At 56.2% G+C, this 27,363-nt stretch overlaps 2 protein-coding genes across 3 annotated transcripts in view; both read left to right on the top strand.

The window, feature by feature from the left end:
* DGKZ (diacylglycerol kinase zeta) overlaps positions 1 to 14,969 on the top strand; it is a 48,067-nt gene extending 33,098 nt beyond the window's left edge. The window contains exons 14-32 of one of the 2 annotated variants that reach the window (XM_088520508.1): positions 64 to 204; positions 895 to 973; positions 1,259 to 1,314; positions 2,404 to 2,466; positions 2,720 to 2,793; positions 2,905 to 3,016; positions 3,323 to 3,522; positions 4,090 to 4,190; positions 4,315 to 4,394; positions 5,502 to 5,546; positions 5,828 to 5,897; positions 8,117 to 8,157; positions 9,010 to 9,200; positions 9,764 to 9,795; positions 10,661 to 10,704; positions 10,889 to 11,009; positions 11,422 to 11,458; positions 11,774 to 11,873; positions 14,651 to 14,969. In XM_088520508.1, coding sequence (XP_088376634.1) covers positions 64 to 204; positions 895 to 973; positions 1,259 to 1,314; positions 2,404 to 2,466; positions 2,720 to 2,793; positions 2,905 to 3,016; positions 3,323 to 3,522; positions 4,090 to 4,190; positions 4,315 to 4,394; positions 5,502 to 5,546; positions 5,828 to 5,897; positions 8,117 to 8,157; positions 9,010 to 9,200; positions 9,764 to 9,795; positions 10,661 to 10,704; positions 10,889 to 11,009; positions 11,422 to 11,458; positions 11,774 to 11,873; positions 14,651 to 14,767 — 1,704 coding nt within the window. In that variant the 3' untranslated portion in view covers positions 14,768 to 14,969. The remainder of the gene's footprint in view (positions 1 to 63; positions 205 to 894; positions 974 to 1,258; positions 1,315 to 2,403; positions 2,467 to 2,719; positions 2,794 to 2,904; positions 3,017 to 3,322; positions 3,523 to 4,089; positions 4,191 to 4,314; positions 4,395 to 5,501; positions 5,547 to 5,827; positions 5,898 to 8,116; positions 8,158 to 9,009; positions 9,201 to 9,763; positions 9,796 to 10,660; positions 10,705 to 10,888; positions 11,010 to 11,421; positions 11,459 to 11,773; positions 11,874 to 14,650) is intronic. The other variant, XM_088520509.1, reaches the window with a different exon arrangement.
* Positions 14,970 to 24,714: 9,745 nt separating this feature from the next.
* MDK (midkine) lies at positions 24,715 to 25,816 on the top strand. Its single transcript, XM_088520428.1, has 4 exons — positions 24,715 to 24,793; positions 24,903 to 25,064; positions 25,212 to 25,373; positions 25,788 to 25,816. Exons 1-4 carry the CDS (start codon positions 24,715 to 24,717, stop codon positions 25,814 to 25,816), a joined length of 432 nt encoding a protein of 143 aa, XP_088376554.1.
* The last annotated feature ends 1,547 nt before the right edge of the window (positions 25,817 to 27,363 follow it).

The raw sequence follows: 27,363 nt of genomic DNA on the forward strand, positions 1-27,363 counted from the left end.
ACCATCTCTGGGGCATCTCTGCAGGAAGCAAATGGGCACTCAACAAGTTTTCTTTATCACCAGGGTTACACAGATGAACCTCTGTCCAAGATCCTATCACACGTGGAAGATGGGAACATTGTGCAGCTCGATCGCTGGAACCTCCATGTGGAACCAAACCCTGACGCAAACCCTGAGGAGAAGGATGAGGCAGCTGCAGACAAGGTGAGATGCTTCTTGCTGTGTTTGTTCCCTTCTCTGGGGCTCTGTGCTGTGCATCTTAGGTTCAGGCAGCCGCAGCACCTCAGGGTACAGCAGAGGGTTGCCCTTGTCTACTCCCTGCTTCAGTTCTATTTTCTCCTCATGGTTCTCATTCACTTTGTCATTGTGGGGTAAGGCATGTAATGGTCAGACCTGAGCATCCATAAAGGATTTTTAATGACAACTTGCAGAAGTTATAAGCCCAGTTCCCTCCGAAACTGTTTCTTTAGCAGATAGCTGATGCTATGGATGGCTGAAAGTATCTCAGGGAACAGAGTGTGTTCCCTTAGAGTGCTCTTCACCTGGACATACTGACCAGGTGTCCGATGCCTCTGCTGGCTTATCTGCTGCACCTCTGCCAAGCAGGGCGTGAGTGGGATGCTGCATTCCCATATTCTCTTGGTCCCTGTGGCTGGATACTCCATCTCCTGTCCAGGAGCTTGCGCAACTGCCACAAGGCCACTGAACTCAAGTGACAGAACAGGCCAGTCTGTCATTTCAGACTGCCTTCCCTGGGAAAAAGGCAGCCCTCACTCCCTCAGCCTCAAGAGTGCAGTACTTGGCTCTGCTGTGAGATGACCTGTCTTTTGCCATGGCTGCACAGTGTCAACCTCATCCTGCAAGCACCAGTCTTACCCCTTCTTTCCATTTCAGCTTCCTTTGGATGTTTTTAATAACTACTTCAGCCTTGGCTTTGATGCACGGGTGACACTGGAGTTTCACGAATCCCGAGGTATGTGGCGGGGGTGGCAGATCCAAGGCAAAATGTGATGGGATGACTCAGAGGTGGGCTAGTAAAATTCTCTTCAGCTGTAGGAATACAGACAAGGAGAACTGACCAGAAAATCTGAGGAGCGAGTGGAGGCTTTAGAAGGGGAGATGGGTTTCCACAAGGGAAGAGAGCTGTGGCCTGTGTTCAGGCTGAGACTGGCTGGAGAGCGCAGTTCAAGGGAGAGCAGGAAAGTGAAATATTTCCACATGCAGGCAAATGACCTGAATTTTTTTCTCCTTTCTCTAGAGGCAAATCCAGAGAAATTCAACAGCCGGTTTCGGAATAAAATGTTCTATGCTGGGGTGAGTACATGGAGAGTATTCAAGTGCTGAGCAGGGCATGCATTCATAATAGCCTTAACTTAAACACACAAGCGTGGCTCCACTACATCCTATCCACACCCTTAAGTCACTTCTCTGACTTAAATGTGCTTTTATGTGCGCCCAAGCTGAACTGTCCTGCTGAAGCTGGTGAGGTGCTACAAAAAGGCTACAGTACTGGCAGCTGCAGCTGCTTTTTGACAGTGAATGCTGCTGGTGGTACAGCTTGCTCCCTGACCTGCAATACAGTCACTCTCTTGATCTCCTTCCACTATTGTTCATGTTCTCATGGACAGTCATCCAAGCAGGACCTCCCTGGAGCTGAGGGGAGGCAGAATGTCCCTACTGCTGTGAAAAAGGAAGCCTCTGTATACGTAGTCCCCAAATTACTTTGGTGTTTTATTTTACACCTCAGGCCAATTCTAGCCTCCTGGCTAGTTACGCCACCCTCCTGCATCTCACTTCCAGAGCTTTGGGTCTTCATGTCCATGCACACGCGTGCATGCGCGCACACACATGTCCTGGTGCACCTTTCTGCCCAGGTGGTTAAGTGATTAGCTGCTTTGTGCTGTCTTCAAGGACAAGTGCTGCTCTGCACTACATCACATCTCTCCTGTCTGCATCTCCTCTCTGTACAGTTAAACCCAGAGAAGACAGATTCTAGGATCTGTGTAACATAGGCCATGCAGTCTCTCTTGGTATCTGTAAATGAGGTCCCATCAGTCCTGTTTTATCATACTTCCTCACAGCTTGACGTTTAACTTCTCTCTTGTGACTCCAGTCTTACTGGAGAAGTCCAGCCTTGCCAGCTCTTCTCTAATACAAGTTGTGGACAGGTGAGGAATTCTGGACTATGTTATTGAAACTACGAGATGCCCCAAAGAATTTTGGTGGGAAAAATGACAAGAGGAGTTGGTCAGGTTGTTCTAAGAGGGGGAGAGAAGATGCCTTCTGTCGTTGGACAGTGACGTGATTTGCCCCTCTTTGCACTGAGGTCTAGAGGTCTGTGTGGCAGTTTTCATGGCTGTCTGGGGAGACTCTGAATGCAAATTATGTTTATTTCTTTGGCAGACAGCTTTCTCTGACTTCCTCACGGGGAGCTCCAAAGATTTAGCGAAACATGTCAAGTTGGTTGTGAGTATGAAACAGTGCTCAGGGCCAGGGGTGGGGGTGCATTGTGGAGCAGGAGAGGAGTTGTCCTTTTCACTCTGCTGAATATCTTGGACAAGGAGTGAGGATGAGTTCCTTGAGGCATTGGCTTCCCTTTGGTTGAAGGATGGATACTTTGGGTTGGAGGAGCAGAAGGGGAGCCCGTTTCCTTCCAGGTGGGGAATGTGAGCGAGACTCCTCCATTACAGTGGCCTGAGTATACCTTTGTTGTCTTCAGTGTGATGGGACAGACCTGACCTCCAAGATCCAAGACCTGAAGCCCCAGTGCTTGGTCTTCCTCAACATTCCCAGGTGAGTAGCCACAGGACCCACACTTTTGTGCCAGGTTCCTCACCCTCATCTATGAGATCCTCATAGAATTGGAGGTGGGGGCTCTCTGCATCACCCACTGTTCCTCCACAGATACTGTGCAGGCACCATGCCCTGGGGCAACCCCGGGGAGCACCATGAGTTCGAGCCCCAGCGCCATGATGATGGCTGTATTGAGGTCATTGGCTTCACCATGACGTCCCTGGTGAGTGTGTGCTGCTGCTGGGGGTTGCGAGCAACCAGGGAACGACTGTTCCCGTTGGCCAAGAGTCATCCAATGCCTCTGGTCCCCCTCTACTGAGGAGTTACGGGGCTGGCACGTCTGGCAGTATCTGTTCTCTAAGAGTTTAGACAAGATGCTGTTGTGCATTGGTCTCTGTGGATCCTTTTTCACTGAAAAGAGGTTTAAAACTCTGGCAACTCAGCTGATTTGTGGCATCTGTCTGACACTGCGTGTTCTCCCTGTCCACTCCTCAATCTTTGCTCTGTTCTCACTCTGGTTCCTTTACAGGCTGCCTTGCAGGTGGGTGGCCATGGGGAGCGCTTGTGCCAGTGCCGGCAGGTGGTTCTCACCACGTCCAAGGCCATCCCCATGCAGGTAGATGGGGAGCCCTGCAAGCTGGCAGCCTCCTGCATCCACATTTCCCTGCGCAACCAGGCCAACATGGTGCAGAAGACCAAGCGGCGCAACTCCATGCCTCTGCTCAACGAGTAGGTTCCTCAGACCAGCCTACCACCTCCTTCCCAAAGCAAAGGGGCATTTTGATCCATGGGAGGGATTGGGAAGGGATTAGGTCACAGAAATACGGCCAAACTCTAATGCTGCTGATGGCAGCACCTCATACCTTTGAGCTATGACCTCATAGCTTTGAGGAGGATGGTGCTGGCCTCTTTTCACTGGTGGCCACCAACAGAACTAGAGGTAATGGCCACAAACTGAAATATCAAAAGTTCCACAGGAACTTAAGGAAAAATTTCTTAACAGTGTGGGTGACAGAGCACTGAAACAGGCTGCCTAGAGAGGTTGTAGAGTCTCCTTCTCTGGAGATCTTCAAAACCCATTTAGATGCAGTCCTGTGCCGCATGCTCTAGGTGACCCTGCATGTGCAGAGAGGTTGGACTAGATGACCTCTAGAGGTCCCTTCCAACCTTAAGCATTCTATGATTCTATGATACCAGTCTTGCCTTCCTCCCTCCTTTGTAACAAGGATGGTAATAGGAAGAAAATTGACTGTCACTTTTTGATATCTTCCTTTTTCCTTTTCCCTCTATGTTCAGCCAGCAGCCAGTGCCGGAGCGGTTGCGAATCCGCGTCAGCCGAATCGGCATGCGTGACTATGAGACACTGCACTACGATAAGGAAAAGCTCAAGGAAGCCTGTGAGTGGCCAGCTGAGTAGCCATGGGAGCCGCTGTCGCCAAGCCCAGCCCTCAGCTGGGCTGTAAGAGGTGTTGGGACTCAGGCATGGGCTGCTCACTCAGTTGTCTTTGTCCTCTCCTACAGCTGTGCCGCTGGGAATCATTGTGGTTCCAGGAGACAGTGACCTGGAGTTGTGCCGGACCCAGATTGAGAGGCTGCAGGAGGTGAGGTGCCATATGGGAGGTTGTCACAACTGGATGCCAAGGATGAAGAGGCTCAGGGAGGGATTTCTAGGCCTCTCCAATGACCTGCACACACCCATACATGTTCCTGCTTCTGATAGCACTCACCATTTGCCTTCCACTCATGGTAGAGGCAGTATCCGGAACTGATTGGTCTGTTGATCTTCCTCTGACTGACAGCTTCTTTTTCAGAATCGTTCTTCTTACCCTGTACCCTTGGCCCAGAAAAAATTGCTGGGCAGTGGAAAGCCAGCACCTATTCCACAAGGGCCTGTTGCATCCCACATGTTTGGGGAGGTGTCTCCTCTGTTTGCTGCACTATGCATCCTTCAGCCAGGCACTTCAGTGCCTTCAGTTTCCAGGCACTGCTCTGCCCCTCTCTGGGTGCCAAATTCCCTCCTCTAAATCTCTCCATTTGCAAGTATGAACTTTTGTGCTCCTGCCAGTGTACTGGTGCAGTGCATGTCCTTGACCTAGATGTGGGCTGTGTAACACTAGCTCTGGTGAGCGGTACCTTCTGAGCCCTCAGTAAGTCCTGCTGCAGAATCCATTCCATCTCAGAAGGTTTAAGGGATCACACTCAGCCCACAGCTGACTGGCTCTGGAGGCTGAGGAAGTCCCATTCCACACATGTGCAGCCTCCTGCAGAGCTGAGTTATGGAGCCGCTGCCCGGCCAGCTCACTGGCACCTGCTTCTTGCTCTGCCTGCTCTCCTCTCCCATATTCTGTTTTACATATGCCCAGGGAGCTGGTGGGGAGACCTACCCAGACAGGAGGCTAGGAGACTCTTGGACTCAGAGGGTAGTATTCTTTTTTTGTGTGGCATCAATCTGGCAGATGCCTCTAAAGCTGCATGTTGAGACTGGTGTGCCTGGGTTACCTCGTATTTCACTTCTCTCTCCTTGAGCAAACGCTGTGCTCTGGCTCCAGAGCAAAGCAAGGCTGGGACCTCAATCTGGCAGCGTGTAAAGTGAGGGAACTGCCTGCCCTGTCTTCTATAAGGGGACAGAGGAAGCCCCTATGGGACAGAGAGGGAAGGGAGTGACCAGCCAAGCCCTGTAACGGCACACCTTCCTTGCCTTTCTGCAGGACTTCTCTCCACAGCCCTCTGCTTTACGGTGCCTGCTCTTTCAGGTGTGTATGGCCTCTGTCCCCCCACCAGGCCCATCTGTCATGTGCACCATGCTGGTATTGTGGGCTCATCTTGTGGCACCTCTCCAGTGAGTTGGTGCATGTCAGCTCAGAAGTGTCCCGTGCTGCTCCCTGTCACCATATGTTGTGCCTGTGTTCAAAATTTCTTTCTGTCTAAGCACCTGCAGCCCTTGGAGTCTGCAGGGACCTCCCAGAGCAGGAGGGACAGCTTGGTGAGAGGCAGAGAAGCCAGGAGACATAACTTGACTATCCTTTCTGTGCAGGAAGGGGATGGAGCCAAACCAAAGACTCTGTCATCCCAAAAGCTGTCCCCCAAGTGGTGCTTCCTGGACTGTGAGTATCGTTTCCCTCTTGATGCTGACTCTGTGCGAATTCGGGGACCAGGAGACAGTCTCACAGTGAAAAGCCGGTGAGAACTGTTTGAGATTTAGGACTCAGGGATGTTTGGGATCTCTGCAGCTAAGCTGGCCAGTTCTGTGACCCAGGCACTAGCTGTGCTCCTGCCTAAGGCCCTCGAGTGGTATCTGCTGGTCACCTGCCTCCACTCAGCTGCAGCTGTGCAGTGTCAGGGCTCCTTTGAGACTCTGGTTGCTGTCCTGTGTCATACAGGCAGGGGGCTCTCATGCTCCAGTAAATGCTGAAGCTGTAAGGAAAGCCTCCAAGGTGGGTGCCAGTGCAGGGGGAAGAGACAGGTCCCCAGCTGGACTGCCTGGCTGGACCAGGCGCTGTGCTCCTCCTCCCCTCTTGAAAACAGCTTTCTGCTCTTCCTTTGCCTTCCCTCACCAGGAGGGTACCTGGTAGCCAGACAAGAAAAGTGACCATGGCCATCACTTTGTTCCCAAAGCCTCCAGGTTGGCACTGCTGCTCTTACTAAGCTTTATTTTAGGGTGTGAGTGTGTGTGTGTATATTTATATGTATATATATTTTTTTTCCCCACTGACCTCTCTGTGGCTCCCTGGGATTCTCTCGCAGCTTAGGGCAGAGGAGGCTTTTGTGCTGTCTTAACAATGCTGGAGCAAGTCCCCAAACACGCAGAAGCAGCCAAGAGAGGAGGCAGGGGGCACCATGCTGAGCTGGCCCATCTTTGCAGCTGACAACTGTCCTGCTTAAGGCCTTTTGGAGCACGAGGCTTATGATCCAGGGATCATAGAAGATCAGCAGGGAAAACCGGCCTTTTCCCTCCCCTCAACAGAGATGCTGCATTTCTGCTGAGACCCCAGGTCTCAGATGTGTGTTGAGATCCTGGGGGGGAAGACAGGCACAGCCATGGTAGGCCTGGCAAGCCTTGGGCTGGGCAGAAAAGGTGCAGCTTCTGCTTCGGGCTTTCATCCATGCTTGTGGAGCTGCTGGGATTACTGCTCCCAGGTGACACTACCAGAACTGCTTTCCTTCCTCAAGCCAGTCTCCCAGCAGCAGGTTCTGAGCTCAGGAAAATGAATCAGGAAAAAAGCCAGAGCCTCATTCAAGACAGCGTGGACTCATTAACGTGACTGAATTACAGTCCTTCATCTGCAGATCCATGGCCGTAAATCTCCAGCTGGGGCAGGATAAATGGCAGCCTTTCACTCCTATAATCTGCTCTGGCTTGTGTCACAGCCATCCCCATTCCTGATCTGTTTGTGGAGAGAGTTCCCCAGACCCTCAGGGGTCCCTTCGGAACCTGTCTGGGATAGGCACAGCAGCAAAGGGGCATGAGAAAAAAATGCCACCATACCGGGGTGGCTGTTTATCCTGCCACTCTGCCTTTGCTTGTCCTGTCCTCCTCAGGTAATGCTGGCAAGTCCCCAGATTCTCCTTGTTCCCCTAGGAGTGTTAGCTGTGTGGGTCTGGTTCCAGCACAGCCACTTGGCTCGTTGCTGTTGAAGGAATTCCTCTCCTGGCATGGGGATTTCTCCTCTTAGGAAGAGGGGTAAGTGGAGAGGTGCACCTGAACAGTGGGCTGCGAACAGCAGGCTGGATGCTAATGTGAAGCTCTCCTCCTGTCCTAGGAAATAGGAACTTGGATCTACTGGATGTTGTGTGTTTTGTTGTGACCAGCAGTTATAAGTTCTGACTTGGCCTCTTGGAGGTCTGTGGGTTGTTACATAGAAAAGCCAGAGCATGGAGAGGCTGTGCTCCCCATTCTGTCAGCCTCGCTTAGTGCTCATCTTTCTCTGTGCACCATAATAATGTGCATCATGTTGAATCAGAGTACTTCCTCACTCAGTCTAGGGATGTTCTGAGATGTGCAGTGTGCAACCATGAGCTTGATCCGTTTTGTGTAGTGTTGTGTTACAGCTGCAACACCAAAGCACCTGAAAGTCCCCAGAAAGGCCCCCAGGGGATGAGAAGCAAAGACTTGTTGCATAGGGATATGGTTGTCTGTAGGCACAAGGCAGAGAGTAGCAGGGTCCGAGCAGACCTGCTCTGGTAGCAGGTTGCTCTTTGCTTTGCTGTGGCCTTTGGGCAGGACAAGAAACGGCTTAATAGTTTATTACCACTCAGTGTAGAAAGTGGCCATCTTCCTTGTCCTACTCAAAAATCACCCTGTTTCTCTGTGTCTCTTTTACAGCAACCACAGCCGATCGTTTTTATAGGATAGATCGTGCACAGGTGAGTGTGGCCTCATCCTCCAACTGTGGTGTCTTCCCCCTGCTTCCAACTGCTTCTGCATGTCCTGACGGGTCAGACTTGTCATGTTGGCTCAGCCACAGGGATGCCCAGGTCTCGCCCCACGCTGCCCTGCCACCGAGTGCTCCCCTTGGCACTGGGGCAGGAGGACCTGCCTTGTGTTGCTGCTGCCCTGCCTGGTGGAGATGGGACAATCCCTGAGGTCGCTAGTGCTGCCTAGCCCAGGGCCTGCCCCAGCACCTCCCGGTCCCCTTTGAAATGGGAGAGAGAGTGGGTGGGAGCACAGGGGCTGGGTTGGAAGCTGCCTGCAGAGTCCTACCCAGGGCAGGAGACAAGGATGCAGGAGAGGTCTCCTTTCAACCTGGCCAGGTGGTGATTATTTTCCAAGCATCGTTAGGATGAGCTTTGGGCATTGGCAAGAATTTGGTGAGAGACCAAAGTCCTGATGAGGAGCAGGGGTAGGATTTGTGCTAGTCTGGGTGTGAAGACCGGGGAAGAGTGATATAGCAAAAGCGTGCATGACCACGACCTTGGAAGCTGGCAGATAGACACTGGTCATTACAAGTTTCCTGGGCATGGATGAGGGGGGATCCAGCTCCATTCTTTTCACTGTCTCTGGCTCCGTGGGCTCCACAGCATGCTTCCCCCCTCCCCGCTTCACATCAGCCTTAGTGTTGTTGATGGGGCTGCCCAGGCATAGGGCCCATGACTCTGAGCCACCATCACCTTGGAGAGTTAGTGGGCTGGCTACAAAGCATGGAACATGAAGGGATGGGAAATGGAGCTATGCAGAAGCAGGTCTTGCTTCTGAAGAAGCTGACTTGTGCCTTCCAGGAGCACCTCAACTACGTGACGGAGATCTCTCAGGACGAGCTCTATGTGCTGGACCCGGAGCTGGTGATCACCCAGAATGCGGGCACCTCTCCTGCCATGCCTGACCTCGTTGACTCATCCTCCACTCCCACTGGGCACCATTTTGCATTCCCCTCCTCTTCCTCTTCTCCACCCTCCTCTCCAGCCCCTGGGTGAGATTGCGTGTTGTGAGCTGAAGTGAGGGGTAACAGAGTGCTGGGCCTCAAGAGTGATGGGGAGGGCAGGAGTGAGAGAGCTGGGGCCTGGCTTCACAGTTGCAGTTCTCAGGACAGGTTACGGAGGGGTCCCCAGGAAGCAAGTGCAATTCCAGTGGTGAGTTTAGGCCAGGGATCGGATGCCTTCCTATCTGCTTGGCTCCCTGCCAGAAAGTAGTGGAGTGTCACCAGGTGATTCAAACACGGGGTGAAGCTCCAGGGCTTGGTCTGCAGGGCAGAGGGCGTGGGTCTCTGTAGGCCCAAATCATGGCAGCCTTGGGTATGGGTGAGCACTGGAGCTCAGAATAGAGGTAGAAATGGAAGTGAGGATGAAAGAGAACCAAGATCGAGGAAAAAGATGGTATGGCCAAAAGGTGGCTCGGTCCTTTGCATGCCTTTCTTTTAGTCTGCTGGAGGAGCATGGCAGATAGGCTTCTCCAGAGCCATTTCTCTCCCTACTGCATGCCCTTCTGGGGGATGTGTTGACAGGGTTAGTTATGCCTCTTCTTTTTGCCTTCCAGCCCTGAAGCTGGGCTCTGCCTCCCTCCTAAAGGTGAGTTCTTCTGTCTGTACTGCAGGTATCTAGCAGCTCTATCAGACTCCCAGGCTGTTGTGCTTCTTCTGGTGTCAAGTTATTTTGGGTCCCCACCACGTTTTTTTTTTTTTTTTTTTTTGCCTGTCCTGTCTCTGAGATGTGTCACAAGAATGGAGTGGAGTTTCCAGGCCCTGCTGCTGGTGTGTAGGTGGGACAGGGTGACCCTGGAGGTGGGCAAGGAGAGATGTGACTGTGATTTGCAGACCAGTCAATCAAAGCACTTTCCTTGCTTTTCAGTGCTGTATGAGGAGGGCAGGAAATGACGTGGCAGAGGGAGGTTAATTCCCGACCTGCAGAGCCATGTGCTGTTCCCTGGATTGGGGAGGGGAAAAGGTGTCACTGCCAGGCACCAGCAGGAGCTCAGGAGGTGAGAGCACAAGGTCAGGGGCCTCTCTGAGCAAATGTAAAGAGTTTCCTGGAGCTTGAGCAGATCCCAGTGCCTGGAAGTGTGAGTGAGTCGCTAGTGAGAGGCCTCTTGGCTGCTCACTGACTTCTCACAAATCTGCTCTCCACTTCCATCGCAGTCATCCCGCCTTGGGTAGAGGCAACTCCTCTCGCATACCCCTGCTTCACCAGGGCTGAGGCCTGGCTGCAACTCCACCTGGGTGTCCCCTGCCTTCCCAAAACAGCTTGTTCCTCACATAGCTGAAGATCAAGCAGCCATGTAAAACCAGCCTGGCTCCCATTTGCCCTGAGAGCTGGGAGGCAGCGCCTAGAGCAGCTCAGCTGACTGCTTTGAGTCCCCCAGCTCTTGGCTCCCCAGGTAGACAAACAGCACTGCAGCTTGGCTTTTCTGACCCTGACCCATCTCCCTTTTTTGCAGATGACCTTCTGATAGAAGCTGCCAAGAATGGCAACTTCAGCCAGGTAAGTGCTGCTACCATGTGATGTGCAGTGCAGCTGGGGCTGGCTCTGGGCACTAGTGGGGCCAGGGCTGGTTCAGATGCCTTTCGGGCATGTGGCAAGCCCTGCCAATGTGAGTTCAGGGGCTTTGGGATTAGAGGTGAGCTGAGAAAGGAAACTCATCCAGGACTCTTTGTAAATCTTGTAGTTCCAGGAGCTGCACCGGGCTGGGAGAGACCTGATGGTGCGAGATTCCTCAGGCCAGACCGTCCTCCATCACGCCGTCAAGTCAGGGAGCAAGGATATTGTCAAATACATCATTGAGAATGGTGAGCTGGGACCATCCTGCTGGGAGCAAAGGGCCCCCCTTGGCAAGAGAGGCTGGCAACGGAGCCTGACCATCTGCTTGGAGAGGATGCTCTTGAGGACAGACCCCAGTCCTTCTGGGTTTGCTACATCCTCCCTCTAGGGCTAGCACAGGCTTTCCCTAGCATCTGTCTGCTGGAATAGGAAATCATGGCAGCTCCCACCGAAATGCAGGCTGCTTTGTTTTTATTTCGATATTTCCCTGTAATAGTGTCCACAAGCAACTCTTCTTCCCTGATCTCCTCTGTGAGACAGGGATGCAGTTGCTCACCTGAATGCTTTGGCTGGGAGACAGGACCTCTTCAGATAGCATGGGTGGAAATTTCTGTCCTGCAGCCTAGTCTCACTTGTCCTGCATTGTATTTCTCTGTCCAGCCCCTTCAGATATCCTGGATGCTGCAGAAGAAGAGAAGTAAGTTGTTGAGTGATTTGTGTTACCTGTTGACCCTCTGTAAGGTGACCAGGCTTGTTGGCTTGCCTTTTTTTTTTTTTTTTTTCAAACACACTTGCCCTTGCTGTAATTACCATCCCTCATTTCCTGCCCATTCTTGGACTGAATGCCCCCTTCTCAGTCTAAGACTGTCGGGGCTGGGAGCAGATGTTGCTGCACAAGCTGCAGCTCCCTGCGAGCTCTTTCATGAGGCCCTGAGCAGTCCCTCGCTGCTGTCTCTGCGCACTGCATGTCCCTGCTCAGCATGTCACACGTGTCCTGCTTTCTTCTCCTCAGTGGCGAAACCAGTTTGCACCAGGCTGCAGCCTTACGCCAGCGCACTATCTGCCACTACATTGTGGAGGCCGGGGCTTCGCTCATGAAGACAGACCTGCAGGTGATGGCGGGAGGGCTGGAAAAGGGCCTTTCCATGGGGTTGGGGGGAGTAGTACCTTACTAGGTCCACAGAGGAACAGAAAACAAATCTTTGGCTTGAGTTTTTGCCAGCTTATGGCCTTATGTATGTGGAAAAGATGTGCAGGCCTAGGAGAAGAGGAGGCATTTATGATTCCTGGTGAGTTGATGTGAAATGTAAATGCTCACCCAGTAGCGCCCACCCGCTCAGCCTGATCCCAAGCTGCATAAAGGGTTAAATCCCTCTCCTCCTTGCTTCTCTGTGTGTTGTTTTATTAAATTAGAAGCGAGGGGCTGGAATGTCTCATCTCTCTCTCCCCCCTTTCCACCCTCTGAGGTCACAGCAAGGACAGTCTTGCTGACAAGTTCCTTCCCAGCTGCAAGGCTCCCCCCGCTCTCCCTGGTATGGAGCTGGGATGGGAGGCCTGGGAGCTCTTCGGGTGAACCAGGCCCACAGAGACCATTTGCAGGCAGCCGGGGCGCTTTCAGTCACATGCCGAATTAATTGAGATGTGCCTTGGTGTCAGGGGTTTGTGCCAGCTCCCACAAGAGGAGTTGTAGGAAAGGAGCTGAAGCTGTGTTTTGGTACACGAGGTTCCCAGAGTTGACATGCAGTGGAGGGGATGTGGCCATGTCAGTCTGGCAGAGGATCCTAGCTGATGGGCTGTAGTGGAGGAGATGAGGTGACAGACCAAGAAGGTTAAGTCTATAGGTCTGGGACACTGGGAAGGAGCCTGACTGAGGATCTCCATTTGCTGGGACTGGTAGAGCTCCAAGGTCTCAGACAATGAGCCACCCCTGTGCCAGCTGCCAGGGAGATGTCACACAGACAATCTCTGGCTCCCCATCAGTCCGCCTTGTTCCTGGCCAAGACTAGAGGCCTTGCGCAGCTGCAGAGCAGAGCTAGTTTGCCTGGAGACTCAGCCAGCAGCCGCAGGAAGAGAAGGCAATGCCCAGGTGAAGAAGGCCCTGTGCAGAGCCAGGAGGAGAGGGCAGCTCCAGAAGCACAGCCGCTCTGCGCCCGTAGAACAGAGGCTCTTTGTGGCAGGAGCTCAGGTCTCTGCTGAAGCATCTGCCTGAAGCAGATGAATGGCCCCTAACCTGCCAGCGCAAAAGGGAGCCTAGTTCAGGAATGACAGACTCCCCCAGGGAATGGGGCTTGCACGTGCCTGTGTAACTGCATGTCTGGCTTTGTAGCTGTCTGGGGACCTGTCTGCTCTTCTGCGCTGACCTTGCACAGGCCCCAGGTTACAGCTTGCCTGCACAGGCAAGAACTAACCTCGCTAGAAATCCCCGCTGGAGGAGCCCTGTGTCAGACCTGTAGTGCAGCTGGGGCATGAGTTTGGAAAAGCCTGGCCCTGTATCCCACAGTGTCGGGGGGGCTGGGTCTTATCAGGTAGCGTGCATCAGCCTGGCCAGGCAGAGGGGCCCCGGGAGCTCTAGTTTCAGGCTGCGGATCTGGGCAGGCAGCGTCACATCAGGGCTTCTGTGGGCGGACTAAAAAGAAACTCAACTCCATCCCTTGTCCCCGGCCCCCCACCCGCTCTGTTAAATAAGTTCTTGGATTCAGTGGATACGGAGAGGGGGGCCCCTGAGGAGAGCTGCGGCGGTGAAGCACAGAACAGTCTCTGTCCCCACGACCTGTGTGTGAGGGGATGAGGGGAGGTCTGTACAGGGATGCTGTGGCAAGGCCAGGCTGTGGTGTGTGAGGAAGAGGAAGGTTCTTGGTGAATGCATACCTTGGTGTGCAAATGGAGATGACCCTAGGTAGGAGTTACCTGTGTGAGTGAGCATGAGAGAGAAGGGAGACCGCAAGTGGCAGCCCTGTCCCCACAGCCTACCTGGTGGCACGGGGGAGCTGTGTGCGTTTTTGGCATCGCTCCGCCTTTGTGGCGAGTGTGTGCGGGTGGGCTCAGGATTTTGTCCATGGTTGTGCCCACTAATGGGGGAGTCGCCACATCTGACCATTGTTTGCGATCGAAAAATACAGCTGTGGGTTGTCCTGGAGGCACTTGGGCCACGCTGCAGCCACCCTGGCCCTGCTGGGCACCACGAGGTGAGCTGGACAAGCCCTGCCTTCCCTCGGGCTGCTTTGCAATGGCACCGGCAGAGAGCCAGATTTCCTTGGCCAAGGGTTCGTTCAGCACCACAGATCCTGGGCACTCAACTTGGAGCAACGAAGAGCAGGAGGAGGGAAGGGGGAGAGGAGACGTAGCTGAGAGCTGTTAACAGATTTGCTTTTTATGGAGTGCGGGAGTTCATTAGTGGACACAGTCCAGATGGCTGCAATAAGCTGGTGAAATGTGATCCTCCACTGGGAGCGGGAGCGCTAGAGAGGCTGCGAGCGGGGAGGGGGGTTGGTATTCCCGGGCATTCCCCAGACATACTCCTCATTCCTCACCCTCTCCCGCCTGCCTCGGCAGTGCGGGAGAAGCAGCAGGTCACAGGGACTGACCTTTGTCTGCTTTTGGTGTGGTGGGCAGGCTGGAGAGACAAGGGCTGCTCTCTGTGCCGGCCCGCATGAGGGGCAGCTCTCCCTTCAGGGGACTCTTTCCATTCTCAGCACAGATGGGCTCCTTTGGAGCATGATTTTGCTACCGGCCCCCTTAGCACATTGCCCACCTTGGGGCTTGGCTCTGAGGACTGCAGGCCCTCCTGGAGCCACCTTCCCCAAAGGGGAATACAGGGGAAGGGAGCCCTTGGGTGCCGAGAGCTCTGCAGGGCAACCCAGTGCTCTGACCCGCTGCCTCCTCGTTGCAGGGGGACACTCCCAAGCACAGGGCTGAGAAGGCCAACGACCCCGACTTGGCTGCCTACCTCGAGAACCGACAGCACTACCAGATGATCCAGCGGGAGGACCAGGAGACAGCTGTGTAGTGCTCAGCGTGCCTTAGCCCAGGCCAGCTCGGGCAGGACAAGAAGAGGATGGCACTGGCAGAGCTGTGAGTGTGGCCCAGCCCTCCCTAAATCTTGGCCTGGTCCTGGAAGACATGGAGGCAGCAGAGCTCTGCTCCAGGCTGGGCTAGAACTCTATTTATTAGGACAGTGGGTATTGGGATTTGCAGCCTGGCTCTTTGTGTGTCCCTGCTTTGTTCTTCCTCCATCACGTTCCCTGCCGTGGATGGGCTCCATCACACAAGGCCTGTTGCAGCAGGCAGAGATGAAGTCTTGTCTCCCTTGCACATGGGAGTGATACCAGAGTCCCCATAGGCTCTTCCCTGTGATCCTTGTGAGATATCGTTGCTGGACTCCATCTCCCCACGGGTGGTCTCCACTGGACACTTTGCTAGGCCCCCATCCAGTTCCTCCTGTCCTTCGCAGCACAGCCACGGGGGCAGAGGCTGTGCTGGGCAGGCTTCAGGATGCTGTGTGTGGAGTTGTGGGTCTGAGCCTCATTCCCAATGGAATCAGCATGGCTCTTCACTCCTGCTGGTCAGGGACTGTGCGGATCTCTGTATTGCCCTACTAGGGCCCTTTTGTGGCAGGAGGAAGGTCCCTGGCAGGTTTGAGGACGTGCACCAGCTCCCCAGAGCAGCTGAGGCCAAGCACTGGGGCTTTGCTGTTTTAAGGCTCCGTCTTTCTTGGCTGCTTTTAGCGTGGTTTTCAGTGTTTGGCCAGTCTGCAATCTGGCATAGGACAGATACACGGGGAAAGGCTGGTGAGCCCCCCGGCTCTGTGGCTCTGCTGTCGCTGTGATGGAGACGCGCTTGGCCTCCTTGGTGATGGAGGCACTTGCATTTCCCTAATGCTCTAGTGCAGTTGCCCTCTCTGCTTCAGCTCCAGCACAATATGAGGAGCGACACGGGGCTGGAGAGGCAGTACCTGCGTCCGTGCTGCTCCTGGGAGTTCCCCACACACCTCCTCAGCTGTGAACTCGCAGCCTCTGAGCGTGGCTTCCACCATCCTCCTCAAAACTGGAGGGTAGTGTGCAGGGAGTGCTGCGGGAGTTCACCCAAACACAGCTTTCCTGGGCAAGGTGCCAGCTTGACCTCTCCAGTTTGAACAGAAGGATTTGGATGCCTAGAAAACAAGCAGTAGGAATCAGAGCGTTTTCTTGTGTGCATTGGGATGGCATTTTTGGGTGCCACCTGCCACTGGGCTCAAGGGCACCGTGGCCCATCTCCCCTGCAGGTACAAATGCAGGCTGTGGGAGCAGGCCAGGCCTGGAGCAGCCCCGGCAAGCTCTGAGATGAGGAGGTGCCAGCACGTGAGGTGAGCAAACAGCCCCGGGGGTCGTGTACCAGCCTGGCATGTTAGGTAGGAGGCGCTTGTGGAACCGCTCTAGGCTGCTGTTCTCAGGGCCCCATGGGCTCCATGTGGGCATCACTGTCATCCTGAGCTCAGGCAGGGTGTGAGTCTTGACAGTGAGCTGTGCCTGTTGAGTAGTGCTAGGTGACACCTTTCCAATCTTTCATTATGCCAATACCAAAAAAGTGTCACAGTACCACTGAGAACCACGGTGTCATTCAGGCTCTAGGGCCAGGGGTCAGGGAGTTATCTTAGAGGACCAGGGGAGTGGTGGAGAGGCACAGAGGCCTACCTGGGGCCAGGGCAGTGCAGAGAGGAGCACAGGGTCTGCTGTCAGGCATCCAGCAGTAGCATCAGCAGCTGGTACCATCAGTATCCCAGCGCATTCGAGCTGCCCAGCGCATTGAGCAGCGTCGGGGCTGCCCAGCAGTGCCGCTCGCTGGTGCCGGAGACGGGGCTGGTTGTCTGGGCAAAGACGCAGACTGCTGCGGCCCATCCAGGACACCAGCCTGGCCTGGAAGGGTTTACAGCCCCAGCTTGCCCCCCTCCATCCGCCTCGCTCCCTAGTTTTGTATGTTCCCTTGGGTTTGTACAGGTAGTTGAGGCACACACTGTCCCCCTCCCGCCTGGCCCGTGCGCCCGCGTGAGCTGAGTTGCTGTGCAATTCCAGGCCCGGCTTGTTCGTAGGCAGAGGCGCAGGGGGTGTTACGTAGCTCTGCCTGTGGAGGGCAGAGGTTCTGTGCAATACCTGGTTCTGTGTTTATTAGATGCTGTCGTAGGACTGTATTTTTGTAACTCTGTAAGGGTGCTGGCTCTAGCAGGCCACTGGCCTGGCGTGAGCCCGTGTCCCCACTGCTTTTCGACTTCAACTGTTTGGATGTTGTTGTTTCTTGCCATTGAAATAAAAAGATGGATGTTTTCCTTCCTGTCTCCCTCCTTCCTGCCCTCTGCATCTGCGGGAGCGTGGTAGGTGCTCTATGTATGAACACCTTTTCTCGGGTGCAAACAAGGTTTTTCCCCAAGGCTTCAGTCCCACGACTTAACCACAGGCTCAGAGTACTCTGTGGATTTCCCTGCCAGATCAGATTGTCAGTTCTCTTCCCTGCACAATTGCTGGATACAGAACCTTTCTCATGTGAGACCTTCTCCCTCAGGAACACTCTGCCATACATCAGTATTTACTGCAACAGGGAGATGATCCAGCAGCATCCCAAGGGGTCTGTGTGAGCCTGAAAGCCTGAGCCCTGAGCTGCCAGCCTGCTGTGCTGCCCTGCTCGCACCGCTCTGGCAGGGAGAGGGCAGTCCCAGGGCCTGGCTGCCCTGCCCTGTGCAGCCACACAGCTAGTCAGTGGCTGCTGCAGCAGCACCCAACCTCCAGATTTCAAAATGCTGGTGCCAATTCCTCCGATGTCCTTTTTTGTGGTGAGTGCAGCTGTCCCCAGCCATGTTCATCTGCTGGGGATGAATTAGCTTTCCCAGCAAGAGCAGAAGCCAGGGCTCTGCCTATTCATTCTCTGCTTCGGAGGGGGCATTTGGTTCCTGCTTCTAGTGCTCAGGGCGGGTGCTGCGGTGTCAGCCCGGCTTATCTTCCCAGCTCCTGACAAAAGGACACGCTATGACTGCAAGAGCGAGGTGACTAAGAGCTCTGCTGCTTCCAGCTCAGCCACTGCCTCCTAAGGATGATCGTGACCATTTCTCTTCCAGAGTTTCCTTTGGAAAATGGAGGTAAGAGTGCCTGCTGTGCCCTGCTGTGCTGTGGTAGGGAGCTGAAGCGGGGCACAGTCTGGGATTCATACCATCAACTCGGATTTCTGAGGGCAGCTTGGCAGCCTGCCTGTCACCACTGCCTCCCCCTCTCTGGCTGCAGAGAAACAGCTCCTTCCCCCAGCACATTGTCCCTTCCACCCCCAGAGCCTCCCTTTCATTGACTTGGGCCTTTAAACCTCTGCCCGAAGCTAACAGTGGGATTCTGTGAGGGGTGTAATGCACACCAAGTTGTCCCAGCCCTCCTGGGTCAGTGCCCAGGGACCAGATGTGCATGTGATTGCAGCGAGAGGCTGAGTTCAGGCCAGTGTCCGGACCGAGCATGTTGGCCCTTGGCCCGTTCCTGCACAGCAAGGATTGTCAGTAACCATGGCAATAAGAGCTTTCCAGCTGCCCTGGTGTCAAATTTATGGTGGGGGAGAGAAGAATTCCCAAATGCAATTTCTCCGATGAGGGGTGTTAGGAAATGGGCGGTCTACCTTCAGCTTCCTACCCTGGAGAGAGCCGTGCAGTTTGGTGCAAAATGCTTCAGCTTTCCCCATCTCTCCCCTGCAGCGGGATGCGGGGATCAGGCCAAACGCTGTGAAAGCCTCTTTGGCATCCCACGGTACAGGAACACCTCTCTGCTGGGTGTACCTGGGAGGGGGGTACACAGCACATGTCAGCGTATGTATGCACACACACGAAGGCTGTGCAAAACCAGCGCTACCTCCACGGACCTGGCGTGACTGTAGGTAACTAAGTTAACTATTGGCAGCGCCTGCGACCCTCGTGTCTCCTACCCACGTATGAGCAAGGAAACTTGCTGCCTTGCACAGCTGTGTCGTTGCACTGCCACTGCTGCACCATACAGTGATCATGCCCCAAGGGCCAGGCTTTTAGTGGGGTATAAAATGTGGAGTCTCATGCCATAAAGTACCTTGCTGTGACATTGTTAGAGGTAAAATCCTCTAGCTAAACAGCTGCAAGGAAATGCACCTGGGTTTGCCATGCTCCCTTCCCTCCTTCCCTTGGTATGAGGCTTCTGTCTAAAAGCACAGAGTTCTGCTGCTTATTTAAGCTGGAAAAGCTCTACATCCTACTGAAAGGGGAAGAAGGAACCAAGCAGAGCCACGCTGGAGAGGGCTGCATGTGATCCCCTTTCTCACACAGTTACCTTGTGGCTTCTCATTCCCAGCCAAGGAGACATCAGAAAAATCCGGAGGAAGGATAGGAATGAGGAGAGCAAAACTCAATGGTGAGCTTCTCAGTGCTTTGGACTGCTCTGTGCTGGGCCCTTGGGCAGGGTCTCCATGGCTGTGCCTGGAGAAGGGCGAAGAAAACCAGCCGAGATCACCCCCCGGGCAGCTCTAGCAGGCCCTAGTTTGCCCATCACAGCCCCACGACTGCGGACTGCAAAACTGATGCTGCTGAATCCTAGCCAAAAGCAACGCACCTCGTCACTTCGCATTCCTCTCTGGACGTGGTTGGTCCCTGCAGCTTTCTCCTCCTTTGGTTTAAAGGCCCCAGTAATGGGGGACCAGGAGGGAGCCACTTTCTGCACTCTGCGCCCCGAGATCTGCTCTGCCTGCCCTGCTGCTGCTCCTCATCTGGCAGAACCCCGACCCAAGCCGCAGCCACTGATCTGTGTGTGTGGAGAAGGAGGGAGATCACCCCCTCCGGGTGCATGCCAGCCGTCATCTAAACCTCCACAGATGTGCAAGAAACCGCCAGCAGACTGTGAGTTAAAAAGCAGGAATTTCTTGGAAAGTGATTCCTGGTTCTGAAGCAGCTCATAAAAAAACAACCCCAAGCCCCACCTGCGGCTGCCCTGCTCTCTCGGCAGCTTTATTCCAGCAAGAGGGGTGGAAAAATGGCTTGGTTCCCCACCACAGCCCCATTCTTTTGGCATAACACCAGACCTCTTCACTGGTAACTCAGGATAGAGCTGTTTGGCCCCAGCATACCCTTTGCCTATGGAGAAAAATCTGTAGTGGACGTGAGAAGTCACTACAAAGTCTTTTCATCCCCAACCAGCAATTTGATAATGCACTGATGCTTCATCCAAGTTGGAAGGCTGCAGCTGGGCTGAGCCCCAGACTGTCACAAGCAGGTTGTGAGGGGCAGGACTGCGGAGAGCCCTGAGTCAGCATGAAATGCAATAGAAATAATGCATCCCAGGGTGGGGTGGGAGGCACATTCTGTCCCTGGAGGACGTAATGAATTGGGAAAGATAAAAAGGGCAGAGACCATGAAAGTCCAGTCCATCAATGCCAGAAGGAGCAGGAAAGAAGACATAAATGGAGCTGATGCAGATACAGTGCTCCCTCTTACCCAGATGCACCAGAGGGACTCTTCAAACGGAATCAGAGTCCTGGCCCCCAGGAGGTATCGGTCCTGCGTGGACGAGGGCCGGGTGGCCCCTGCTCACACCCCTTCCCATCACTCTGCAAGGTGCCCAAGGTGAGCTGAGCCCCGATGGCTCTGCTGGTGTCGCACACAGACCCCTGCGCTGAGGAGCAGCAGAGCCCTGTGAGCGCCCCGGGAAGGAGCGATGCGCCTGCCCGGGCAGGGGGCACATGCCCTGCTCGGACTGCACCCCTCGGGGCCAAAGCCCCCGCGCGCCGGGCAGCAAAGTCGCAGGGAGCGAAACCAACCGCAGCGGCGGGAGCAGCAGCGGGGGCTCCCCCGCGCCCTCCCTCCGCGGGCTCCTCCTCGCGGAGCCCCGTCCCGGCGCCGGGGAGCGGGGCCGGCCCAGAGCCCCCGCCGGGGCCGCCCTGCCTTTGTGCCTGGCCGCGCTCCCGGGGGGCAGAGGAGGAGCTTGGGGAAGTTTGGGGCTAAAACCACCTTTTGCTGCCAGCGGAGCCCGACGTCAGGGGCCGCTGTGCGCCGTGGGCTCCGCACGCGGCCGCGCCGCCACACAAAGGCGAGCAGCCCGCGCGCCCCGCGCACCCCGCGCCCGCCGCAGGTGAGTGGGGCCGGGCGCCGCGGGGATGGGCGCCCCGCTCGCCGCCCCGGGGCCCCCCGCGGTGGGGGCGGCAGGAGCGGGGCGCGGGGCTCTGCGGGCGCCCCCACCCCGGGGTTGAGCCTGGCGTGAGCGGACAGGGAGGGCCCCCCGCGCGGGCAGGACTGTCCGGGGCACCCCGGGGTGCTGAGGGCCCGATGGGACAGAGAGGAGGCTCCCCCGGGGGGGCGGCGCAAGGCGCGGCTGGGCACGTGGGGCAGCCGGCCCAGGGGGCAGCGGGTCCGGACCCCCTGCAAGGGGGGGAGCCGGGGAGGTGTCTGCGGGGATGGATGTGCGGGGGGAAGGAGATTCGGAGGGGAGCCGGGCTCCGGGAGAGGCAGCAGGCAGGGGACGAGGTGTGATCCTAGCTCCTCTCTGCGAGAACGGATCAGAGGCTCTCGGGATGATCCGAGGCGGCAGGAGCTGCTGCAATCAAACTTGACTGCAGCCAGACCTGGGGGCTACTGGAGAAACCCCTTGGAGCATCTGGGGCTCCCCAAAGCAGGGGCTTAGCCAGGGCCAAACTCCCTCCCCATCTGAGAGGAAGAGGGGGAAGATCAGGGAATCCACCTTGATGGGGGGAAGCAGTGTGGGGAAGGGGTGTTGCTGGCAGCATAGCAGAGAGAGACAGAAACTGCCCTGGGAAAGGAGCAGAGGGAAGTGAGCACAAGTGTGGAAGGGCACTGCCTCCCCTCTGCCTTCCACTCCCCTCTGCCCCACTCAATTCAGAGGCAGCAGGCAGGTTTCTAGAGGAGATGGAGCACAAAGCAGAGCGAAACACCGTTCTTCACCTTGAGGGAAGGTCGGTGTTTCTGCTGGAGAAGCTCACAACCCGCAGAGCTCCGCTCCCCTCCTGTCCCGCCAGCAGTGCCCTGCTGATGTCTTGGTTCCTGGGAAAAGCTCTTCCCTCCCCCTCCAGCTCCTGCTGGGAGGGCTCTGAGCTCCCCTGGCCAAGGCTGCTGGGCGCTGGGCTCCCTGCCCTGAGGCTCCACTGCGCGGGAGGGCAGACATTCCTGCGCCCACCTCCACCTCTGCCGCCGCGCAGTGCAATTCCAGACGATCCCTCCAGAGGGTCTGCAAGGGGGCTGCACGTCCTGACGGAGCAGGGCCACGCTGAGGGTGCGGGGCCCGGGGAGCATCGCAGGGCCCACGCCAGGAGGAGCGCTTGCCGATGGCGCTGCCTGGGCCCTGAGTGGTGCCCAGAGAGGGATCCTGGCTCCCCGCTTCTTGCATCTGGTAACTGGAGCCCTGTTTCAGTGTCACCTGATGATTTCTGCGGGGTCTGAGCATAGTTCAGGCAAATTCATAGCACATAAGGAGGGGAAAGGGAGAGGAGGAGAAATGGGGATGCCAAGGTGGAGATACACTCCACACTGCTGTGCCACATGCACAACTCATCCAGGGAGACACCATGTGAGAAAGCTGGCCAGGTAGGAGCATGAGAGGACCCAGTGCATGAGCAAGTGCTAGCGTCCAGCAGAGCCATAGGCTGAGCTGGCTGTACTAACAGTAGAGAGGTCATCTGCAGTCTGACTTGGAGCAGTTCTTGTTTCATTGGGGAGCAGAGAAATGTTCAAGCTGCCTGGAGAAAAAAAAAAAGAAAAAGAAAAGAAACACCTTGAAAAAATTTCTCCCTTGCATTCTCCCCCACCTATGAAAGCTCTAGGATGAGTTTGTGCTGAGGGTCCCTGAACACCTTGTGTGGGGCACAGGAACAGGGTCATGGTGGAACTGGGGAGCTTAGGGGCTGACTCAGGCATCCCTATGGCAGCAGGACTCTCCTGGGGGCATCCCCAGCCTGTCCCTGTGTGCAGGTCAGCAAAGCTTCACGCAGCCCCCCTGTTACCCACTGCTCCATGGGCAGCTCCGGCACTGTCTGCGGGTGGTTCCTGCTCGTCCGGACGGGTTTGCTCTGTGCCCAGGGCCAGGACTCGCTGCTCAGGGACAGCTGGAGGGGATGAGCACAGCCAGGTCTCAGCACCAGCTCTCTCGTCACTCAAGCAAAGCCCCCTGTCAGTGCTGAAGCCAAACGGGAAGAGGAGCTGGGGTTGGTCAGGTGCTCAATGAGAAGCTCCATGGCAGAGGACGGAAGAACTTCTTGGCGCGCCTGAAAGCTGGGGCACCCAAAGAAGTGTGTGGGTGTTGGAGGTGTGGGCAGTGCTTCGCAGCAGGAGAGAGTGTAGAAGCAGGGCAGGGGGCCAGTTACCGAGCGGGCTCAGCCCCAGCCCTGGCCAGCGCTGAAGGCGGCTCTGTGGGGCGAGGACTGAGCCGTGCCCTGGCCGGCGCGGCGCTCCACGGGGTGACTCCCGGCAAGGGGGCGGCAGCTCTCATCGCCTCAGCGTTGCCTTCAGCCAGCTGGGCTGTGAAATTCCCCCTGACAGCTCAATTCAGAGCGGAGCCAGCAGCTCCCCAGTGACAGACGCATGAAAGGTGGGAGCGCTGGAGCCTGCCTAATGCAGGGGCTGCTCCCTCCGAGGCTGCCGAGGGGAGCCTGGGGGCAGGGAGCGCGCGCTGACCGCGGCCTCTGCTCTGCGGCTCCCTCTGGGCACGCGGGGTCTCCTGACCTCCCCATGCCCCGTCCCAAGCTCACAGCGTGACTGGGGCAGGCGCACTCTAGTTGCTCGCTGCTCACGAGCGGCTGATGAGTGTCACTCTAAATGACAGGGCTGTGGGGGCATGGGGGAGAGATGGCTAAACTGGAGACACTGGGTCTGAGCATCCACACTCCTGCTGGGCCCAGGCACACCTCTGTCAATCTCTAGCGGAGGTCTCTGCAATGATATCGCCAAAGGGGGAAAGCGTGAAGTGTGTTCGCCTCTCTTGTCGGGTTGTGCCCTCACTTCCCTCCTGCAGAAAGAGCAGAATCAAGGGCTCAGGCTCACAGTGCTGCCTGCTGTTAGGCAGCTGTGGAGAAGGGACAAAGTGTCATTGCTGGCAGTAGTGTCCTACAGAGATCATGAGCTGCTGAATGATTTCAGAAGTGTGCAATAAGGAGGCTCAGCTTAAGGATAGGCAGCTGAGCTGGGGAATCCTGGCCTAAGGACAGCCTGGAGCTGCTACCAAGGACAGAGCCAGTCCTGACAGTGATGCTTTGGGATCAGTGACCGTTGAGGGGGTGCCGCTGTGGCCAGGCCTTGGCGCACCTGGATGCACACACAGCGCCAGTACGTGCGCTCCTGGGTGCATGCACACGCACACCCACACGTGTACACACACCCACACGTGCACACACACCCACACGTGTACACACATCCACACGTGCACACACACCCACACGTGCACACACACCCACACGTGTACACACACCCACACGTGTACACACACCCACACGTGCACACGCACCCACACGTGTACACACACCCACACGTGTACACACACCCACACGTGCACACGCACCCACACGTGTACACACACCCACACGTGTACACACACCCACACGTGTACACACATCCACACGTGCACACGCGCGCTGCCAGCCGCACACGCACAGCCCAGGCGCGCTGCCGGCACACGTGGTGATGCTGATGCTGGTTGATCCAGCAGTGGGCGCAGCTCTCCCTCCAACTCTCCCCTGGAGCTCCCACACTATGTGGATACGTTCATGTTTAATCTGTTGGTTTAGCGCTCAACGCCCTCATGGCAGTGCGTTGTTTGTTGTTGTTTTCTTCTTTCCACCCTGGAGCCAAAAAGAAGGTCCCTGAGGGCCAGGAACAAGGCTGCAGCAGAGCTGGCAAGCAGGATGGCCTCCCCCTCTGCCCTCCCACCCTGCAAAGCAGCAGCCTGGTGTTGCACCCTTGCCCCTCATAGTGTCCCTTCCTCCCTAGGCATGATGCAGGTCCGGGGCCTCCTCCTCCTGCTGGCCTTGGTGCTCCTGACCGCAGCCACCGAGGCTGGCAAAAACAAGAAAGGTGAGTGGGACCCACCGGCGAGCACGCGCTGGGCCTGCTGGAGCGGGAGGGAGGCTCTGGATGTGCCCTGGGGGACTGCAGCGAGCCCTGGCTCCCCCTGCCCTTCCAGACAAGGGGAAGAAGGGCAGCTCCGAGTGTGAGGACTGGCGCTGGGGGCCCTGCACCCCCAACAGCAAAGACTGTGGCCTGGGCTACCGTGAAGGCACTTGCAAAGATGAGACCAAGAAACTCAAGTGCAAGATTCCCTGCAACTGGAAGAAGAAGTTTGGAGGTGGGTGGTTGCCCATTGCAATGGGGGCCGGCCAACCAGGGCCCCCTGCCAACCCCAGCCTGACCTCCAGGCCAGACCTCTGGCCTCCCTCTGGGAGGCTGGGATCCCGTCCTCATCCCGTTCTCATGTGTCTGACCTCTCTTCCAGCTGACTGCAAGTACAAATTTGAGAGCTGGGGTGGGTGCAGTGCCCAGACAGGGGTGAAAACCCGCTCAGGCGTCCTGAAGAAAGCCCTGTACAACGCCCAGTGCGAGGAGATTGTCCATGTGACCAAGCCTTGCTCTTCCAAGATCAAGTCCAAGTCCAAAGGTCAGTCTGCAGCGCTCCTGACCCCCGAGGGCCCAGTGGCCATGGGCAAGGGGGCAAGGCTAGCGCTGCAGAGGGCATAGCACCACTGCATGCGCCAGGCCCAGACATCTCAACGGTGGAACGCAGGTGTCTCTAGGCAGAACCCTCTTCCTCCCAGCTCATCTCCAGCCTCCGTGGGATGGGTATTTCCCTATGTGCCTCCACATGGCGGGGGCAACGCGTGGCTTTGTGTGGTGGGATGAGGCTGCCGGGATGTGACCTGTCAGCATGTGGGGCCTGCCCGTGCTCCCCGCGCGCTGGTGGCACCCATGCGCGTTCCCTGCTGCTGCGCGTGTTTCTGCCAAGGCCGAGCACGGGGAGCAGCTGGTGCTGCCGGCAGAGGCACTAACTCTTGTCTCCTTTTCTTACTGCAAGCAGCAAAGAAGGGCAAGGGGAAGGATTAGCCTGGGAAGACCCCATCCTCGCCTCCACCTCCTTGACACGGAGCCTGCGCGATTGGAAGAACAGGCCACCCGCGCTGCAGCCAGGCCCCCCTGCTTGGCAATGCCTTGCTAAATGCCAGTCTTCCTCCTCCTCTTCCTCCTCCATCACCTCCTCTTTGACTGAGGTGCCTTGTTCTACACACTAGTTTATAGAGAGCAAACCCACTCCCTTCCCACAGAAGGTGCTGTCTCTTGCCTGCTGCTCCAGTGGCACTGTCCGAGTATTCCCCTCTCTCATTCTTTGGGTATATTTAAAGGTTTTCTGGGATGCACATTAGAATGAGGCTTCTTTCCGTCTCCTCGCTACAGGTGCCAGAGCTTCCTGCAGCAGCTGGGAGAAAGAAAGACATTTTCCTGCCTGGCCCACATATCCCCTTCCCTCCTCTCCTCTGTCCTGTTTCGCCTCTGTGTCTTTGCACCAGAGCTGCTGCCTCTCTGCCTTCAATGCTCTGACTGGTGCTGGGTGGGAGCTCTCTTTTTTTAATGGGGTTTGTTTGCTTTTCCAATAAAAAATCTTAAAAAAAAAAAAATCAGAGCCCAACTATAGTCCTTACATTGTACTGCTGTGCTGGAAACCCCAGACACTGCTGCGCAGGCCGGGTCCTTGCTCCCGGCATGAGGAGGAATACTGGCTCTGCTCACGGCAGGGCTTTGCTTTTCCTTTTTTAACCAAGGGCCAGCATGGGAAGAGAACAAGAAACGAGGCTGAAAGTCCTCAGTCAGCTGCAGCACCTTCGCAGGAGCCCTGCAGTGCCCGTGCGGAGGCAGGAGCAGGGGCAGTGTGGGCTAAGGGACGGTGCCGCTGGCCGTGAGACCTGCTGCAGGCAGGCTGCATCCGTGGTTCATCCCCCACCAACCCCTTTGCAAGGAAGGAAATTTCCCCTGGAGCTTCAGATGTTTCCCAGGGCTGTTCATCTGCAACATGTGTCACGAGCTCAGGCCTCTGGCTGCACAACCCCACAGACACTGGGGCAGATGCGATGGGCTGGCATGGAGTGAGTGTGAGTGTGAGTGCAGCCGGTCTCTCCTGCAGCCCCCCAGGCAGGCCGGCACCTCCGGCACAGAGCAGGATCCCACAGCAGGCAGATACCCAGCTCCCCAGCCGGTGCGTGGGGAGAGCTGCTGCAGCACGGGCAGCACGGGGCTGCCTGGGCAGCACGGGCCATGTTTGCTGCACGCAGGGAGCCTGCAGTCCAAAGAGCCTCTGGTGCCGTGGGGACACGTGCAAGGGCCGCCGTGGCGCAGCCGGGAGAGCAGGGGCTAGGGACAACACAGTCATGCCTCATACGCCAACTTGGGGTTTCTGGTCCGAGGCCTTTATTTGTCTCAGGGGATTCTGCTGCTGCAGTTGTAATAATTTAAAAAAAAAGAACAATCAAACAAAAATACCTGCCAGGCATTTTGGGTAATGCTATGTAAATCCTTCTAAAGGCAGTGGCAGAGAGCAGGAGTCCCCACCTGGGTTGGGCAGCCTTTTTTCTAACCGGCACAGCACTGCCACAGGCTGG

This window comes from Tinamus guttatus, unplaced genomic scaffold, assembly GCF_059628265.1.
Source record: "Tinamus guttatus ecotype Peru unplaced genomic scaffold, ASM5962826v1 Tinamus_guttatus_pri_ptg000089l, whole genome shotgun sequence".
In the NCBI taxonomy this organism is placed as follows: domain Eukaryota; kingdom Metazoa; phylum Chordata; class Aves; order Tinamiformes; family Tinamidae; genus Tinamus; species Tinamus guttatus.